Consider the following 21,285-nt stretch of genomic DNA (forward strand, 5'->3'; position numbering starts at 1 on the left):
CAGAACCCCAAATATTATTTTTTTACTCCAATGTTTAGAAACAATGTAAACCAACACTGTATAGCCTCAACATGGTTAAAACTATAACGTAGATAGTATAATGTTGATGGATGGTCAGTCCTTGCATCCATAGGTCTGTCTATGAATTTGAGACTAGTTACATTTCTCCAACCCCATCATCATCATCTTATAACCAAAACAGTGGTGTAATTACAGATTTGTTATTGTTTGAACTGCAGATTGCTGGGTTGTGTGGGTTTTTTAAACAGTAACAAAATGGCTGCCCAGAGACTTGGTTTGGTCAACAGCTGAGGGATGGCAGGAGAAGTGTAACCACTCTCAAATTCATAGAGAAAGCTGTTGTAGAAACCATAACTCAACACCTAGCGACCTCGTCAAGAAGTTCAGACATCTTGGCATAACAGTTATAAGGTGTTGGCTTGACAGTCGCTGGACCCAGGTTTGAGTTCAGCTCAGGGCTACCCCCCTGAATTCACTACACTACGAATACAAAGACTGGCCATCCATGATGTCATAATGATAGTTTACCAGGTTTCTAGGATATATAGTATATTCTAGAATTCATCCATGATGTCAAAATGACAGTTTAACCAGGTTTCTAGGATATATTGTATATTCTATAATTGCCAGTGAAGATTTCCTGTGGAGGCAAATTATTAGAGCTGTTGATAAGTCATTGTATAATATTCTGTAAAAAGGCAAGACATACCTAGATTCAATTACATTCATGAATTGGTTTGAAACCTTTGTTTTAAACCCTTCTCAAAGTTGGTGCCTTGACGGATTTCTAAAAAACGGGTTGTCATGAAACACTATTTTTTATAAATGTATTTAAATGTAACCTTTATTTAACTAGGCAAGTCAGTTAAGAACAAATTCTTATTTACAATGACTGCCTACCCCGGATGATGCTGGGCCAGTTGTGCGCCGCCCTATGGGACTCCCAATCACGGCCGGTTGTGATAGAGCCTGGATTTGAACCAGGGTGTCTGTAGTGACGCCTAAAGCACTGATATGCAGTGTCCGCTGTGCTACTCGGTAGCCCCAACATCATGTTCTAGTGCTGTCCCCAACTAAAATACATCTTGGTTAACCAAGAGTCATCTGTTCTTTCTACCAATCACCCCATGTGTTTTTATAAAATCTATATGTACTGAACTTGTCTGATGCTTTAAGCAGGCTGTTTGATTAAATAAATAAGACACACAAATGACTGGAGGGAGCCAGTCATCACTATAACCTGACTAGAGGGAGCCAGTCATCACTATAACCTGACTTGAGGGAGCCAGTCATCACTATAACCTGACTAGAGGGAGCCAGTCATCACTATAACCTGACTAGAGGGAGCCAGTCATCAACATAACCTTTTTTTTTTACTAGGCAAGTCAGTTAAGAACAAATTCTTATTTTCAATGACGGCCTAGGAACAGTGGGTTAACTGCCTTGTTCAGGGGCAGAATGACAGATTTGTACCTTGTCAGCTCGGGAATTCGATCTTGCAACCTTTCGATTACTAGTCCAACGCTCTAATCACTAGGCTACACTGCTGCCCCAACCTAACCAGAAGCCCCCCCCCCACTTCTGGACTTTGTAAATTCTGCCGTTCTGCTCCTGAAGTTTTCAGTAATAAACTAATAGACTACAGATAGATAGACTAATAGACTAGTAATAGACTACACCAGCAGTCGGCAACCTTTTCCAGTTGGAGTGCCAATTTATCTGACCATTTCTACTGATCTGGTGCCAGTTATGATTTTCATATTTACATTTTACATGAACAGTTTCATTTAATTTATAATACTATCTCAAAATTATTGTCTGATTAATCTACATTCTATCTAAATGAAAATAATACAAATCTAAAAGTAACTTTTATTGCCATTGCCAACTATGTAAAAAAATAGCCTACATAAAGCCAACAAATAAAAACATTGCATTCTGCATGTAGAAAATATCCTGATAAAAATTAATACTTTGGCTGCACATGGCCTGTCTACAACAAACTTGAAACATTGTATCAACTATCAACTGGGCCCCCTGAAACTTGCAACATTGTATAAAATATTCTGGCCCTCAGTTTTCCTGCCAGTGAGTTCTGGACAGACACAGCTGTAGGCTATTTGTTCAAAGGATAAGAAGTAATCAGGTATTTTATGACGTTTCCACTGGATCAGAGAATTACATTTTTCCCTTTTATGCCGAGTGGTTATCGAAAGGGCGAGAGCTGGAAATATTTTACAAAATTACTTTGAGGAACTATTGTCATTTGCAATTGATTTTTTGACTGTATTAACTATGTTTTGTTTATTCCATGTGCAACTCTGTGTTGTATGTGTCGAATTGCTATGCTTTATCTTGGCCAGGTTGCAGTTGCAAATGAGAACTTGTTCTCAACTAGCCTACCTGGTTAAATAAAGGTGAAATTACGTTATTTTCTTTTTATTAGACTTTGTTTACTTGCTGTGCGAGGTGGAAAAAAAAATATTTGAGAAGCTCCGCAACTCATTAGTGGTGATGCGTTAAGACAATCAGAAATATTATCAGACATCCCCAAATGGGCACATTTATAAGCCTACATTTGCACACAGGCCAGGTAGACTAGTCCTACTTCTATATGCGTAATCAGGTGTGTGTCCTTATTCAACATTGACAGGAGTGTTTCAAACAAAAGACTATTAATAAATTGACAAAACTGACGCATCTTGCGGGGTCAGGTCTGGGTGGTCTGCCAGGGGCCGTTTCATTTAGTATCCGTTTGGGTCTGCGTGGGGGATTGATTGTATTTTCCCATAGTATGTTTTACCGAAGTTGACCGACTGAAAGGGAGTGTAACTTTATGACTGTTGGATTCGGGCTAAACTTTGAACATTGAGATATTAAAGACATGATAGATCAGAGGCAGAGTATATAAAGGAGTGAGATCTGTAGAAAGACAGAGTGGCTGTGGAATGTGCTGGGTGGACGGGAGGAGATCACAGGATTGGTTTGGGGAAGCGGATGAAACCTAACACTATAATTAGTGTTCCCTGAAGGAGGGAAACGAGGTGCAACACCTGTTTGGCCCCACCCCTTCCTGGGTCGGTGAAGAGCCTTATTAAATTTAAGGAATAAATCCAAGCCTCACTCTCATCACCTGTGGAAGGCAGGGCTTCCAGAGAGGCGTGGATTTAATAGTATGTTGTACCTAGTTTCCCTCCTTCAGGGAACAGTAGTTATGGTCATAACGTTACGCTTGTCACATGATGAACTTAAATACTGGACAATTTTTTTGCATTCTGAAATGCACTCGAATTATGTATCATTTAGTGGCTCCTTATGTTACGCTGGGAAAACAGTTTTCATGGGCACAGAAATGCTAAATAATTTCAGAGTTTGCTAAATCCAATGGTTTTTAACTGAGTCATCTTGTAATCCAAGATGGCGTAGCAGTAAGACGTGTTTGTTGTAAATGTTATGTTTTTTTCATATTTTTTTGTATATATTGCAATATATTTCAATCTCTTGTTCCATTTTTAAATTAAATATACCTTCCAGCAACCCGCCTCACCCAATGTGATATGGATCTGCTATTTTTTTTAGACCTTATAGCTAGAACCTCCATCAGAAGCTAACCAGCTAATTAGCTACTAGCTATTTAGTCATTGTTAGCCACTGCTAGCGGCCTTTACCTTTTTAGCTCAGACATCAGCCACTTTTAGCCTGGATAATACCTGCCAGTCTGCACAGCGCGATATCAACCCTGAGCATATCGGACTGTTTTTCTCCACTACATCACCGGATTCCTGTCGTAAGCTCTGGACCATTACACCGGATTGGCTATAGTGGCTAACGCCCTTGTCCTGAAGCTAGCACCAGTTAGCCTTGAGCCAGGTGCATCTCCCGGCTAGCAAACAAAATTACTCCAGCTACAATACCTCTTTTGCCAATTGGCCTGGACCCATTGTCGACACGGAGCCCCGCCGATCCATCACAACTGGTCTGCCGACGTAATTCCGTCCGATGTGCCCTCAACCGGCCTTTGCCAGACGTCGGCGATGCCCTTGTCCCGAAGCTAGCACCAGTTAGCCTCGAGCCAGGCACATGTCCCGGCTAGCGTAGTAACGACTACCTAACGGCTTCCCTGTTTCATATATTGCTGTTCACTGGACCCTATGGTCACTTGGCTACATAGCTGATGCCTGCTGGACTGTTCATTAATCACGGTACTCCATTTTGTTTATTTTGTTGATCTGTCGGCCGCAGCCTCGAACTCAGGCCCTGTGTGTAGTTAACCTCTATGGGCTATGTGGCAAGCGTCCCACCCCTGGTACACCCAATCAACAACAGGTGAAATATCAAGAGCGCCAAATTTGAAAACAATTAAATGTCATAATTCAAATTTCTCAAACATACAACTATCTTACACCCTTTGAAAGATAAACATCTCCTTAATCTAACCACGTTGTCCGATTTCAAAAAGGCTTTACGGCAAAAGCATAAAGTTAGATTATGTTAGGAGAGTACATTGACAATAGCTGTGTGTAATGTTTTGTCAATTCAAAGACAGGCGTCACCAAAAGCAGAAAACCAGCTAAAATGATGCACTAACCTTTGACAATCTCCATCAGATGACACTCCTAGGACATTATGTTAGACAATGCATGCATTTTTTGTTCTATCAAGTTCATATTTATATCCAAAAACAGCGTTTTACTATGGCGTTGATGTTGAGGAAATCGTTTCCCTCCAATAACCGCCAGTCAAGCAGCACAACAAATTAAATAATTACTATTCGAAAACATTGGTAAAATATTATATTGTCATTCAAAGAATTATAGATTTACATCTCTTGAACGCAACCGGATTGCCAGATTTAAAAAGAACCTTACTGGGAAATCACACTTTGCAATAATCTGAGCACTGCGCCCAGAAAAATACGCTTTGCGATACAGACTAACCGCCATGTTGGAGAGATCTAAAATCGAAAATACTATGTAAATAATCCATTACCTTTGATTCTCTTCATCAGATGTCACTTCCAGGAATCCCAGGTCCATAACAAATGTAGTTTTGTTCGAAAAAGCTAATAATTTATGTCCAAAAAGCTCTGTGTTGTTAGCACATGATCTATGCCAGCCTTGACTTCTCGTCATGAACGAGGGGAAAAAAAATATTTACGTTCGTTCAAACATGTCAAACGTTGTATAGCATAAATCATTAGTGCCTTTTTTAACCAGAACATGAATAATATTAAAGGCGGACGTTTGCATTCTCTTTTAAAACGTTTTGGAACGAGAGTACCCAAACATGAACTCTCGCGCCAGAGTCTAATCGGCAACCACCGTTCCAAGGCTCTTGTTCGTTCAGTTCTCACAGTATAAGACTCAAAACACTTTCTAAAGACTGGTGACATCTAGTGGAAGCCATAGGAAGTGCTCAACAATTAATAAGCCCCTGTGTGTTTCAATGGCATAGGCTTAAATGTAATTCAACACATCAGGTATCCACTTCCTGTCAGAATTTGTCTCAGGGTTTTGACTGCCATATGAGTTCTGTTATACTTACAGACACCATTCAAACAGTTTTAGAAGATTCAGAGTGTTTTCTATCCAAACCTGAACAATAATATGCATATTCTAGCTTCTGAGTTGGTGTAGGAGGCAGTTAAAAATGGGCACATATATTTTTCAAAATTCTCAATACTGCCCCCTAGCCCCAAGAGGTTAACTGACCCTCTCTGCCCATTCATCGCCATTGTCGTGTCTTTGGGCACCATTATACTGAAGACATGTTTATCAAAATAACTCCCTGCAATTATTATTACGCGATTAAACTGATTAATCGTTTAACTGTATTTAACTAGGAGATCGGGGCACCAAGGAAAATATTCAGATTACAAAGTTATAATTTTCCTAATATAACTTTCCTATATTATAACATTATATATTATATTATAGTACAGGCCGATTATATTCTGGTTTAAATGGTGTATTTTACCTCGTGTCAGTCTCATTACAAACGTCGTAAATTGTTGTATCTGCACAAATCCAGTCTTTACTAAGTCATCCATACATCAACTGTCTTAAAATCATTTATTTACTAAACAAAGTAATTCACAGAAAACATACAAACAGTAATTATCGTCACAAAGAAATGGTAGAGTAATGTGCCCTAGTGGGCTAAACCGGCATGGCGGCTTGTTAAACAAACAAGGGGGTTGGGGCAGCTGAGAAGGCACAACAGAGTTGATAAATATTAACAATTGATATGCTAATCTGCACATGAACGCTCACTCATTCGGGAACAATTGCAATCAATATATATTTACGCTCAGTGTGTCGTCGGGATCCTTGTTGGAGAGTTTTGTCCGCATTCTCTCTCTCTCGATTAGAATGGATCTTTCAAAGCGACATTCATTAATGTCGTTATAGAATGGATGTTTCGTCGGTCTTCGCGTTTGATGACATCAAATTTCTAGCTGCAGACTATTAATTAATATCAAAGACTTGTTATTATTATGTCAGTATCGATAGTCTAAAAGTTTACCACGTGGTATGGTCAAAGTTCAGGAGAGGGATGCATGGTCAAACCTATTGGCCAACTCGTAATGGAGTGGAGGCCTGGTCTAAAGAAAGTAACCCTGGGTGGGGGTTTTATTCGGAATGACAGAAAAAGGCTGTCTCATGGCGCCAGGTCTTGTCTGTGTCCCTGGGGGCGTGCCAATGACTGAGTTAACCTGTTTGGGCTAGGGGGCAGTATTGAGAATTTTGGAAAAAATATGTGCCCATTTTTAACTGCCTCCTACACCAACTCAGAAGCTAGAATATGCATATTATTGTTCAGGTTTTGATAGAAAACACCCTAAAGTTTCTAAAACTGTTTGAATGGTGTCTGTGAGTATAACAGAACTCCTATGGCAGGCAAAAACCTGACAAGGTTTCATGCAGGAAGTGGCCTGTCTGACAAGGAGTCGTGCGTCTTGCATCTGTTTATTGAAGAGTAAGGATCTTAGCTGTAACGTGACAATTCCCAGGGCTCCAATAGGCTCTCAGAACCCGGGAAAAACCTGAACGATGACGAGGCAGCCTCTGGCTGAAACAGATTATCGCCTTATCCAAGTGGCCGATCAGAGGACCATTGAATGAGGCGCGTGCACGATTCGCCCCCGTGGAGAAATTTCATTCGGCTGTTTAGCTTATTGCAGATTCCCGGTCGGAATATTATCGCTTTTCTACGAGATAAATGGCATAAAAATTGGTTTTAAACAGCGGTTGACATGCTTCAAAGTACGGTAATGGAATATTTAGACATTGCCCATAGAGGTTAAGCTTTAAACAGAAATACAATTCTATCACATTAACCTGTTAGGGCTAGGGGGCAGTATTGACACGGCTGGATAAAAAAACATACCCGATTTAATCTGGTTACCACTCCTACCCAGTAACTAGAATATGCATATACTTATTACATATGGATAGAAAACACCCTAAATTTTCTAAAACTGTTTGAATGGTGTCTGTGAGTATAACAGAACTCATTTGGCAGGCAAAACCCTGAGACATTTTCTGACAGGAAGTGGATACCTGATGTGTTGTATTACCTTTAAACCTATCCCATTGAAAAACACAGGGGCTGAGGAATATTTTGGCACTTCCTATTGCTTCCACTAGATGTCACCAGCCTTTACAAAGTGTTTTGAGTCTTCTGGAGGGAGATCTGACCGAACAAGAGCCATGGAACGATGATGGCCCATTAGACACCTGGCGCGCGAGTTCATGTTGGGTACCCTCGTTCCAATACGTTATAAAAGAGTATGCATTCGTCCACCTTGAATATTATTCATGTTCTGGTTAAAAAAGGCCCTAATGATTTATGCTATACAACGTTTGACATGTCTGAACGAACGGAAATATATTTTTTCCCCTCGTTCATGACGAGAAGTCCGGCTGGCTTAGATCATGTGCTAACAAGACGGAGATTTTTGGACATAAATGATGAGCTTTTTTGAACAAAACTACATTCGTTATGGACCTGTGATACCTGGAAGTGGCATCTGATGAAGAGAATCAAAGGTAATGGATTATTTACATAGTATTTTCGATTTTAGATCTCCCCAACATGACGTCTAGTCTGTATCGCAACGCGTATTTTTCTGGGCGCAGTGCTCAGATTATTGCAAAGTGTGATTTTCCCAGTAAGGTTATTTTTAAATCTGGCAAGTTGATTGCGTTCAAGAGATGTAAATCTATAATTCTTTAAATGACAATATAATATTTTACCAATGTTTTCTAATTTTAATTATTTAATTTGTGACGCTGACTTGACTGCCGGTTATTGGAGGGAAACGATTTCCTCAACATCAATGCCATAGTAAAACGCTGTTTTTGGATATAAATATGAACTTGATAGAACTAAAAATGCATGCATTGTCTAACATAATGTCCTAGGAGTGTCATCTGATGGAGATTGTAAAAGGTTAGTGCATCATTTTAGCTGGTTTTATGGTTTTGGTGACCCTGTATTTGAATTGACAAAACATTACACACAACTCTTGTAAATGTACTGTCCTAACATACTCTAAATTTATGCTTTCGCCGTAAAACCTTTTTGAAATCGTAAAACGTGGTTAGATTAAGGAGATGTTTATCTTTCAAAGGGTGTAAAATAGTTGTATGTTTGAAAAATTAGAATTTTGACATTTATTCGGATTCAAATTTGCCGCTCTTGAAATGCACCTGCTGTTGATGGAGTGCACCACGGGTGGCACGCTAGCGTCCCACCTAGCCCATAGAGGTTAACATCAGTACATAGCCTCTCAACATATTCCAAATAGCTTTAATCTTATTAAATCATTGTATACAACCATTTAGATGCAAGTCCCATAGCTGAGGCTATTATATAAACCTTAGTATGGTAATATGGCACTATTGTCTCCAATGAGTATCACAAAATTGTACCAAGCGGACCAGTTCGTAGCTGGATTCTTCACCGATCTTTTATACCTTCTCCAGAACATAAATGTCGTTCGGTTCCCCAATTCTGTGAGTTGGAAGAATTTCCTTTGTCTCTCTATGAAACCCCTCTCTGTCTCAAAACTGGGCCATGCGGCAGGACATTCTCCTTTAGAATTTTACGACCCCTCTCACCACAGCAGTGTCAGAAGTATAGAGGTCGGGGGATGGTGCATAGAAAAGGCCTGGTGCAGAGGGAGGGGGTTCAACTGTGTTCTCTGTACCCAGATAGAGGGCAACGTCATGACATACCCCCCTGGTGGTTTGGATCTTGTTTATCCTGCAAGTTACAAATCAACATAAAATCATGACCACGTGATGTCCCGTTGGTAGATCATCTTAGCTAGCTCTCCCAATCAACACTTGTGATTGCTTTTTGCCTCGCTTTATGTCTCTCTAATGTTAATATGCCTTTTATACTGTTGTTTAGGGTAGTTGTCATTGTTTTATTTTACTGCGGAGCCCCTCGTCCCACTCAACATGCCTCAGAGAGCTCTTCTGTCCCACCTCCCACACATGCGGTGACCTCTGTGGTGGTTAATTTCTTTACTATCAAATGAGGAGAGACAATCTTCACACAAGTCAGAGTTATACTTAAACTAAATCTTTAATAATAAGAGCTTTGCAATAGCAATGACTTATCAACGATTCACCATTTTCTAATGATCTGTTGAGAGTGGCAAAACAAAAGTACAAAGATATTTTATAGCCAAGATGCACCCCTTTCAACCTACATGACGAACAACAGATACATAGAATGGTCACAAGGTTAACCTGTTGGAGGTAGGGGGCAGTATTGACACGGCCGGATAAAAAACTTACCCGATTTAATCTGGTTACTACTCCTGCCCAGTAACTAGAATATGCATATAATTATTGGCTTTGGATAGAAAACACCCTAAAGTTTCTAAAACTGTTTGAATGGTGTCTGTGAGTATAACAGAACTCATATGGCAGGCAAAAACCTGAGAAGATTCCTTACAGGAAGTGCCCTCTCTGACAAGATCTTATTCTTCTTGTCTCTGTTTATTGAAGACTGAGGATCTTTGCTGTAACGTGACACTTCCTACGGCTCCCATAGGCTCTCAGAGCACGGGAAAAATCTGAATGATATCGAGGCAGCCCCAGGCTGAAACACATTTGCGCTTTTGGCAAGTGGCCGATCAGAGGACAATGGGCTTAGGCGCGTGCACGAGTCGACCCCATGCTTTATTTTCTTTCGTCTTTTTACCTAAACGCAGATTCCCGGTCGGAATATTATCGCTTTTTTACGAGAAAAATGGCATAAAAATTGATTTTAAACAGCGGTTGACATGCTTCGAAGTACAGTAATGGAATATTTAGAAATGTTTTGTCACGAAATGCGTCGTGCTCGTCACCCTTCTTTACCCTTTCGGATAGTGTCTTGAACGCACGAACAAAACGCCGCTGTTTGGATATAACTATGGATTATTTGGGACCAAACCAACATTTTGTTATTGAAGTAGAAGTCCTGGGAGTGCATTCTGATGAAGAACACCAAAGGTAATAACATTTTTCTTATAGTAAATCTGACTTTGGTGAGTGCTAAACTTGCTGGGTGTCTAAATAGCTAGCCCTGTGATGCCGGGCTATCTACTTAGAATATTGCAAAATGTGCTTTCACCGAAAAGCTATTTTAAAATTGGACATATCGAGTGCATAGAGGAGTTCTGTATCTATAATTCTTAAAATAATTGTTATGCTTTTTGTGAACGTTTATCGTGAGTAATTTAGTATGCTAGTTCTGAACGTCACATGCTAATGTAAAAAGCTGTTTTTTGATATAAATATGAACTTGATTGAACAAAACATGCATGTATTGTATAACATAATGTCCTAGGTGAGTCATCTGATGAAGATCATCAAAGGTTAGTGCTGCATTTAGCTGTCTTCTGGGTTTTTGTGACATTATATGCTAGCTTGAAAAATGGGTGTCTGATTATTTCTGGCTGGGTACTCTGCTGACATAATCTAATGTTTTGCTTTTGTTGTAAAGCCTTTTTGAAATCGGACAGTGTGGTTAGATTAACGAGAGTCTTGTCTTTAAAATGGTCTAAAATAGTCATATGTTTGAGAAATTGAAGTAATAGCATTTCTAAAGTATTTGAATAATGCGCCACAGGATTCCATTGGCTGTTACGTAGGTGGGACGATTTTGTCCCGCCGACCCTAGAGAGGTTAAGATTTGTATGAAAGATATCTATACTACATAGCAGACAGCATCTGCTGTGTCAACAGTTTTCATTGTATAGACCAGTGTCTGGCCCACCTACTCCAAACTGGAACCGTCTCTTCCTGGTACGGTATAGAACAGAACCATTAACTCATGTTCTCTGGAATGCTCTTTAGGTTTTATCACCCAAAGACATCGTAAATCACCTGTCAGTGTCATCTCATAGAGGCCCATCCTCAGTAGAACACACACACAATAGTTAACAGAATACTCTATTCTGTCAAATAAAACAACCATTATAATGCAATACAAGCATTATAACATAATCTTGCAATTTCCCTGACACCTCACCTAGCATAACTGTTGCCTCCAGAGATGCAACCTATCTAATCGTCACTCAATGCCTAGGTTTACCTCCACTGTACCCGCACCCTACCATACTCCTGTCTGTACATTATGCCTTGAATCTTTCCTACCACGCCCAGAAATCTGCTCCTTTTATTCTCTGTTCCCAACGCACTAGACGACCAGTTCTGATAGCCTTTAGCCGTACCCTCATCCTACTCCTCTGTTCCTCGGGTGATGTAGAGGTTAACCCAGGTCCTGTGTGTCCCCAGGCACTCTCATTTGTTGACTTCTGTAACCATAAAAGCCTTGGTTTTATGCATGTTAACATCAGAAGCCTCCTTCCTAAGTTTGTTTTACTCACTGCTTTAGCACACTCCGCCAACCTTGATGTCCTTGCCGTGTCTGAATCCTGGCTTTGGAAGGCCACCAAAAATTCTGACATTTCCATCCCAAACTACAACATTTTCCGTTGGAACTGCCAAAGGGGGAGGAGTTGCAATCTACTGCAGACATGGCCTTAAAGTTCTATCATACTTTCCGGGTCTAAGCACAAACAGTTGGAGCTTCTAATAAAAAAATGAATCTCTCCAGAAATAAGTCTAACTGTTGCCACCTGTTACAGACCCCCCTCAGCTCCCAGCTGTGCCCTGGACACCATATGTGAATTGATTGCCCCCATCTGTCTTCAGAGTATATTCTGTTAGGTGACCTAAACTGGGATGCCTGGTTGTTCTTTAAAAGTAATTTCCTCACCACCTTAAATAAGCATGCCCCTTTCAAAAATTGTAAAACTAAGAACAGATATAGCCCTTGGTTCACTCCAGACCTGACTGCCCTCGACCAGCACAAAAACATCCTGTGGCGTACTGCACTAGCATTGAATAGTCCCCGCGATATGCAACTTTTCAGAGAAGTCGGGAACTAATACACACAGTCAGTTAGGAAAGCAAAAGCTAGCTTTTTCAAACAGAAATTTGCGTCCTGTAGCTCTAACTACAAAAGGTTTTGGGACACTGTAAAGTCCATGGAGAATAAGAGCACCTCATCCCAGCTGCCCACTGCACTGAGGCTAGGAAACACTGTCACCACCGATAAATCCACGATAATCGAGAATTTCAATAAGCATTTCTCTACAGCTGGCCATGCTTTTCTCCTGACAACCCCGGCCAACAGCTCCCCACCCCCCATAGCTACTTGCCCAAGCCTCCCCAGCTTCTCCTTCACCCAAATCCAGCTGATGTTCTGAAAGAGTTGCTAAACCTGGACCCGTACAAATCAGCTGGGCTAAACAATCTGGACACTCTCTTTCTAAAGTTATCCGCCGCCATTGTGGCAACCCCTATTACTAGTCTGTTCAACCTCTCTTTCGTATTGTCCGAGATTCCTAAAGATTGGAAAGCTTCCGCGGTCATCCCCCTCTCTAAGGGGGTGACACTCTAGACCCAAACTGTTACAGACCTATTTCCATCATGCCCTGCCTTTCTAAAGTCTTTGAAAGCCAAGTTAACAAACAGATCACTGACCATTTTGAATCCCACCGTACCTTCTCCTCTGTGCAATCCGGTTTCCGAGCTGATCACGGGTGCACCTCAGCCACGCTCAAGGTACTAAACGATATCATAACCGCCATCGATAAAAGACAGTACTGTGCAGCCGTCTTCATCAACTTGGCCAAGGCTTTCGACTCTGTCAATCACCGTATTCTTATCAGCAGACTCAACAGCCTTGGTTTCTCAAATGACTGACTCGCCTGGTTCACCAACTGCTTCTCAGACAGAGTTCAGTGTGTTCCTTGATGGACAGGCTATTGTACAACACACAGAGCTATTTTCCTTTATTTGTTGTTAGGTGAAGTTATGGGTCCTACAGTAGGTCTATGTTGTTGTTAGGTGAAGTTATGGGTCCTACAGTAGGTCTATGTTGTTGTTAGGTGAAGTTATGGGTCCTACAGTAGGGCTATGTTATTGTTAGGTGAAGTTATGGGTCCTACAGTAGGTCTATGTTATTGTTATGGGTCCTACAGTAGGTCTATGTTATTGTTATGGGTCCTAGAGTACACTATGTATGTCATGCAACAACAACCAAAGTGCTTCTTCGTTCATTACATAGGTATATTTGTTGTTAGGTGAAGTTATGGGCTAATTTGGCAAACAGTGTGCAAACCCTCATTGTCAGGCTGATGGAAAAGCTAGCCAAAGAGCATTTTACTGGTTGAAGTGTTTTTTAAGTACAAAGCGGTTGATTTGCAATGATGACACTAACATTATATTAAGCAGGACATTCAAACGAGCCTTAAAATTATAATCTAAAGTAGTGTGAAATGTACTCATAAGCAACCTGGAAATGGAGGTTACTCCCCTGAGTTTTCCCCCATTCAGAATACATGGTGAAAAACTAAAATCTTTGCTCACCATTTTTGCTCCTGGCAGATATACTACATCCATAACTATCGGTTTCCTCATTAGCAAGGAGGAGTTTCTACAACCAAATTGCATGTGCATCGCCCTCGTGCCGCAATTTTATTAAACACAGAAAGGGGCCTATATTGGAGACCAAAGGTCGTCTGGCACACTGCTTAGAGTTTCAACAACATGAGTAACTCATTTATCGTCTTAGATGTTACTACTAATGTGAAAACAAGACAAAATATGACTGTTCTTGCTCATTTTAAGACAAATGTCAAATAATCATTACATTCATTACAGACGTCAATTGTTGTAGAACATCATGGCTACGCTGTTGGCATCACTTTTACAGTGGATTTTCGCTGTTGTGGGCCTTTAACCATCTGTCTGTCTTTGTTGTTCACACAGGAGAGAGACGGGACTACCATGGGTCCTCTGGGGAGCCTCAACAACCTCATGATGCTGACAAGGCAGAGAAGAGTCTCTCCACATTAGCACACCTCAAGAAACACCAGCAGAGATCCACAGGGAAGAAACCTCACTGCTGCTCTGACTGTGGGAAAAGATTCACCACCTCATCAGGCATGAAAATTCATCAGAGAATCCACACAGGAGAGAAACCTTATAGCTGTGGTCAATGTGGGAAGAGTTTTGATACATCTAGCCATCTTATTGTACACCAAAGAACACACACGGGAGAGAAACCGTATAGCTGTACTCAATGTGGGAAGAGCTTTAGTCATTCAAACAGCCTGATATCACACCAGAGAACACACACAGGAGAGAAACCTTATAGCTGCGGTCGATGTGGGAAGAGTTTTACTACTTCGAGCAATCTGACGCTTCACCAGAGAACACACACAGGAGAGAAACCTTATAGCTGTGATGAATGTGGGAATAGTTTTACAACATTGCGTAATCTGACTCTTCACCAGAGAATACACACAGGAGAGAAACCTTATAGCTGTACTCAATGTGGGAGGAGTTTTACTCAATCACCCAGCCTGATATCACACCAGAGAACACACACAGGAGAGAAACCTTTTAACTGTGCTCAATGTGGGAAGAGTTTTACTAGGTCAACTGGCCTGATATCACACCAGAGAACACACACAGGAGAGAAACCTTATAGCTGTGATGAATGTGGGAAGAGTTTTGTTACATCTAACAGTCTGACTAAACACCGGAGAACACACACAGGAGAGAAATCTTATAGCTGTGATAAATGTGGGAATAGTTTTGTTACATCTAACAGTCTGACTAAACACCGGAGAACACACACAGGAGAGAAACTTTTTAGCTGTGCTCAATGTGGGAAGAGCTTTACTGAGTCTAGCTGTCTGACGAAACACCAGAGAACACACACAGGAGAGAAACCTTATAGCTGTGATGAATGTGGGAAGAGTTTTGTTACATCTAACAGTCTGACTAAACACCGGAGAACACACACAGGAGAGAAATCTTATAGCTGTGATAAATGTGGGAATAGTTTTGTTACATCTAACAGTCTGACTAAACACCGGAGAACACACACAGGAGAGAAACTTTTTAGCTGTGCTCAATGTGGGAAGAGCTTTACTGAGTCTAGCTGTCTGACTAAACACCAGAGAACACACACAGGAGAGAAACCTTATAGCTGTGATGAATGTGGGAAGAGCTTTGTTACATCTAACAGTCTGACTAAACACCGGAGAAAACACACAGGAGAGAAACTATATAGCTGTAATCAATGTGGGAAGAGCTTTACTGAGTCTAGCTGTCTGACTAAACACCAGAGAAAACACACAGGAGAGAAGCCTTTTAGCTGTAATCAATGTGGGAAGAGTTTTACTCAGTCAACCAGCCTGATATCACACCAGAGAAAACACACACAGGAGAGAAATCTTATAGCTGTGCTCAATGTGGGAAGAGTTTTACTACGTCTAGCAAGCGGACTACACACCATATAACACATACAGGAGAAACCTCAGCTGTGATCAGTGTGACCAGAGATAATCTGATAAAATACCTCAATCAATGAATTAATGTCAAATGTTTTAACATTGTAGAAGGAGTATTTAATGATGTCACAATGTAGAATGTTTTAATATTGTAGTAGGAGTAATTTAATGATGTCACAATGTAGAACCCTAAACGTTTGTCCCCTGTTCTATTGATTTCAACATGATATGGATATTAGCCTCAGGGGGAAAATCCAGGCTCTGAAATGAAAGAGTACTATTTATGAGATTTAACAAAAAGTGACTAATAGAAAAAGAGTTGTGTTACACTTACCGCATTGGCAACCTACTTGAATCAAAATGCAACACTTCAAAATGTAACGATCTGTTTTCTACAAAGGTTCCTCTAACCAGTGATGTACACATTATTCCCAGATTTCGTGTGGTTTTTGAGCTGTTAGTTTAACGGGACGTGCAACCTCATCTCCCTCCTCTCGGTACAATTGATTTCAACGTGATATCGATGAGTGATGACAAATAAGTGTTGTGTTCCTTTGTTTAGCGACCCCTAAATTTAAATGCATCACTCCAAAATGTAGCTGACTGTCTCCTGCAGGTTGTCCTCTAATCAGTGCGGAAAAATATATCTCCCATTTCCATGTGTTTTTTTTTAGTTGTGTTAGTTTCAACAGCACATACATCCTGATTTCCCCCCTAATCGATATCAGTGATTTATTGCTACTTGTCAAACCAACAGCGTTTCTGGTGCTTGTGCAGTTTATAAGCTGCTTGTTTAAAAAATACAAGTAATATGATTATTGTGGCAGATGTTTGTGTACATAGCACATTTTATGTTTAGGTTTTCAATATATCACAAACTGACATTGTTGCCCTGCTTTTAGAATATCAGGGTTCATTCTCAGATGTGCCAAACCAAATGTACTAGAGCATGACATTGGGGACTGGGGACTGGGCCCTGATCCAACAACATGCCTATCTAGTGAACCCTGTAAAGAGAGAGAAGCTCCACAGTGGTTTGCTTCCTGTTTTTAAGTTTGGTGTGGGTTTTTCTTTTGTTTGCCTCTTCTTGGGCAGATTTAGTGGGTCTCATGGTGGGTGACTTTTAGGTCCCAGTTGTTGTTACTAGTCAACTTTCAGTGGACACCCCCATAGTGTCTATCAGAACCCCTCCTAAAACCTCACCTGTTTAGTTGTGGTTGTCAGTGACTCTTTGTTAGTTCCTCTTCAGTTTGAGCAATTTAGATTTTTCTTTCTGGGGAACGTAACAACAAACAATGTAGTAAAACAAGCTTATATTTTGGGTTGGATGTTGCATCCAATTGTTAATATTTTAATCATTTCCTTAGGGTGCTCATTAGTCTTTCAGTTGTTAGTCTTCTGTTTTTTATCCTCTTATGTTTGTTGTGTACTAAATATTTCTGTTTATTTTCATTTGTTTTTTCCTATGAAGCCATTGCGTTGCATCCATGTCTGAAATGTGCTGTATAAATAAATCTTGATTTGATTTGAACATAATGTAAAACAAATGAACCCAATGACTGACCAAAGAAGACTCTTGCCAAAACATTTTACAAATATGTGCAAAAGCAACACATTTCTTGGTCCATCTTAGTATGAAAAACGGTCACTTTTCCAGCCTGCTGAAGGCGTGGTGGAGTGGTAAACACCACCCCCGGCTCTACCAGGGGCTTGAGGTGGTCTCCCACAGCTCTGCTTATGTCATGTTCTGTGGCCTTGCTGTTCCATTTCTTGACTGCCCCTGCAACACAGAAATAAACACATTTAATCATGTTAAATAAAACACTCAAAGTAATGGATATGGAGCATCTATGGCCTCAGTTACACCTGGCACCTAAATGTGACTTCTGTCATCTGATCACTCTCAGCTGCATTAGGTCTGGATGCACAAAAGTCACAATGTGCTGCATTAGATTTAGATCTGCCAGGATGGGCATTGTGTTCGGAATTTGAGTCAGGCCACCGAATATACATAAGCAATATAAAGAGATGGGGTGAATGAGTGGGGAAAAGTACATTTGACACAAATGACCTTCATAATATCAAAGAACAAATGTGTGTCTGAGGGGAAATTAACTTTCATACAGCCAAAAGGGGTGAGAAATTACACCAATATCAGTGGACAATTTGCATTCATGTAAATAAACATGGAGGATGGAACATATTACCTTTTGCTGACGTGATGAACCGCTAAGGGGACAAAAATATTTACCATCTAAACCATGTGTGACCTCTCACCTCTCTGGCTGTAGAAGTGTTCTTCCTAACCAGTCCCTCAACAGCTCTCTGACTGAGCTCCACCCTCATTGGGTCTTCAGAGGAGAGGAAGGCTGAGGAGGGATGGAAGGATGAATGGATCAGTCTGTCAATAAAATGTAGAGCTGCTGTCTATGCTGTCTGACAAAATCACAGTTTTAGTAGTTCAATAAAGTAAATAAGGCTTTATGACTGCTGAATACCAACTATCAATCACTTAGATTATGTATTTTCAGGTAGAGATACATCCTTGGGGCTTCCCTAGCTCATTGAGGTGACATTTAAAATGGCTGAGGTAGAGGTTAGGGTTTAGGGTAGAGATGTCCCAGGGATCCCAGATAGCATTGACCATTGTGCATTCTTCCGTCTCTTTTACGTAGCAGGTGTAAAAGAAACAAAGACAAGTAGGTGCTCAGGTCATTATGGTCATTGTAGTTTAAAAAATAGCATCTAATTATGCCAATCTGTAAGTGGGGTTGTTAGAGAAGAATGTGATTGTCAGCCCTAACAATCCATTCTTGCACCTCATCAGGCTCTGAAAATGGCTTCCTTGATGACGTGTTCCTTCTATTCCAGGGGACAGCAGAGAAATTCATTGATTCCACTCCTTCATCAATACAAGCAGTGAACATCTGAAATTCACCCTCACCTTTGATGTGCATGAAACAAGTTACCCGATGGTTGGACGATACTTTTCTCATTAATCATCTTAAATACTTAAACTGGAAATCAACCAATCCTCCATTGTTAACGTAGTGGAAAGGTCAAATGCTTTATTATCTAAACATGTAAAGTGGGTGACGGAGAGAAATAAAATGGTTATGGTAAAGTTTATAAAAGATCAAATATGTTCCCAATCATTTTTTTAAAGTTCCAATGTAAAGTTACACCTCACTGTTCTATTTTTGGAGTTATTACAAAAACCAATCAGAATTCAGAAGAATGATGAAGTCAGGTGTGATGTAATATGGAGGACCAGCCTATTCCCTATGATGTAAACTACAACAGAAATAACTTCAAATTAAACCAATCGTTTGCACTCATGACTTGAGTGATTAAAGTAAACCAACGTTTTGGAAATACATAACGCCATCTAACCAATCAAAGAATGTTAGCTATATGCAGTTATCTTAGCCAGCCAGCTAACATTAGTTATTTAGCCAACTAGCTATTGTCAGCGAGCTGGAGCCCAACTACAGGAGACCAGTTAGAACCCAACTAACAAAACTCAACTAAAACATAACTGCAGATCAAAAGAACAGAGACATACAGAATGATGGCAGGGAAAATCCCCAACATAAAAAATAGATAGATTCCAGAAGTCAGTCAGCTAGTGCGCTAGCAGTAAGCCAAGGTGGAAAAAGTGATAAAACTCCCGTAGTCGACTTCACAGAGAATATGCTGAAAAGTAGTGATGGGGAAACAAAGCTTCCTGAAGCATTGACGCTTTTCAGCCTGTTGTGTAAAAGAAAAAAAGAAAAAAAAAGAGCAAGCAGGTTGATATCCTCTGTCGTTTTGAACCCACTGCAAGAGGCACCAGATCCTACTGTGCTAACGGGTTCCCTCTAGATAACACAACCACACAGTTCATGAAAAGCATGAGGTGAACCTTGAGCTAGATATTAAGCTAGCTTGACCTTCCTGGTCCCTCAAGTCAGTGAGTCAACACAGGAAGGAGCAATGGATGGATAGTTCATTTATTTCCAAAGCTGCAATGATGGGACACACCCAGTATGGATGTATGATCAGTAGTGACGGGATATAAATAGCACTCCCACACAGTATAGATGATATACAGTTTATGATGTAATGTCAACTTTATACATTTCTATGCCAGGACCATTCAATTTTCAACTCACCGACAGCAATTCTCCATAAATCTGCTGTGGATTACCCAGAATCCCCAAATAAATTAATACATATTAATACATAAATTAATACATAGGTAAAGCCCGCCTTATCTCAGCTCACTGGTCACCATAGCAGCACCAACCGGTAGCACGAGCTCCAGCAGGTATATTTCACTGGTCATCCCCAAAGCCAACACATCCTTTGGTCGCCTTTCCTTCCAGTTCTCTGCTGCCAATGACTGGAACGAATTGCAAAAATCACTGAAGCTGGAGACTCATATCTCGCTCACTAACTTTAATTAAGCACCAGCTGTCAGAGCAGCTCACAGATCATTGCACCTGTACACAGCCCATCTGTAAACAGCCCACCTGTACAAAGCCCACCTGTACACAGCCCATCTGTAAACAGCAGCCCATCAACTACAGTTGAAGTAGGAAGTTTACATACACTTAGGTTGGAGTCATTAAAACTCATTTTTCAACCACTCCATACATTTCTTGTTAACAAACTATAGTTTTGGCAAGTCGGTTAGGACATCTGCTTTGTGCATGACACAAGTCATTTTTCCAACAATTGTTTACAGACAGATTATACACTTATAATTCACTGTATCGCAATTCCAGTGGGTCAGAAGTTTACATACACAAAGTTGTTTGTGCCTTTAAACAGCTTGGAAAATTCCAGAAAATGATGTCATGGCTTTAGAAGCTTCTGATAGGCTAATTGACATCATTTGAGTCAATTGGAAGTGTACCTGTGGATGTATTTCAAGGCATACCTTCAAACTCAGTGCCTCTTTGCTTGATATCATGGGAAAATCAAAAGAAATCAGCCAAGACCTCAGAAAAAAATTGTAGACCTCCACAAGTCTGATTCATCCTTGGGAGCAAATTCCAAATGCCTGAAGGTACCACGTTCATCTGTATAAACAATAGTACGCAAGTATAAACACCATGGGACCACGCAGCCATCATACCGCTCAGGAAGGAGACGCGTTCTGTCTCCTAGAGATGAACGTACTTTGGTGCGAAAAGTGCAAATCAATCCCAGAACAACAGCAAAGGACCTTGTGAAGATGCTGGAGGAAACAGGTACAAAAGTATTTATATCCACAGTAAAATTAGTCCTATATCATCATAAACTGAAAGGCCGCTCAGCAAGGAAGAAGCCACTGCTCCAAAACCGCCATAAAAAAGCCATACTACGGTTTGCAACTGCACATGGGGACAAAGATCTTACTT

General features: G+C 40.5%; 1 protein-coding gene across 1 annotated transcript in view; it reads left to right on the top strand.

Annotated features, from left to right (window-relative positions):
• The window catches only part of LOC106595040 (uncharacterized), a 29,690-nt gene extending 11,509 nt beyond the window's left edge, over window positions 1–18,181 (top strand). The window contains exon 2 of the mRNA XM_045714142.2: window positions 14,367–18,181. Coding sequence (XP_045570098.2) covers window positions 14,367–15,907 — 1,541 coding nt within the window. The 3' untranslated portion in view covers window positions 15,908–18,181. The remainder of the gene's footprint in view (window positions 1–14,366) is intronic.
• Window positions 18,182–21,285: the final 3,104 nt, after the last annotated feature.

Source organism: Salmo salar, chromosome 02 (genome assembly GCF_965601325.2).
Source record: "Salmo salar chromosome 02, fSalSal1, whole genome shotgun sequence".
Taxonomy (NCBI): Eukaryota; Metazoa; Chordata; class Actinopteri; order Salmoniformes; family Salmonidae; genus Salmo; species Salmo salar.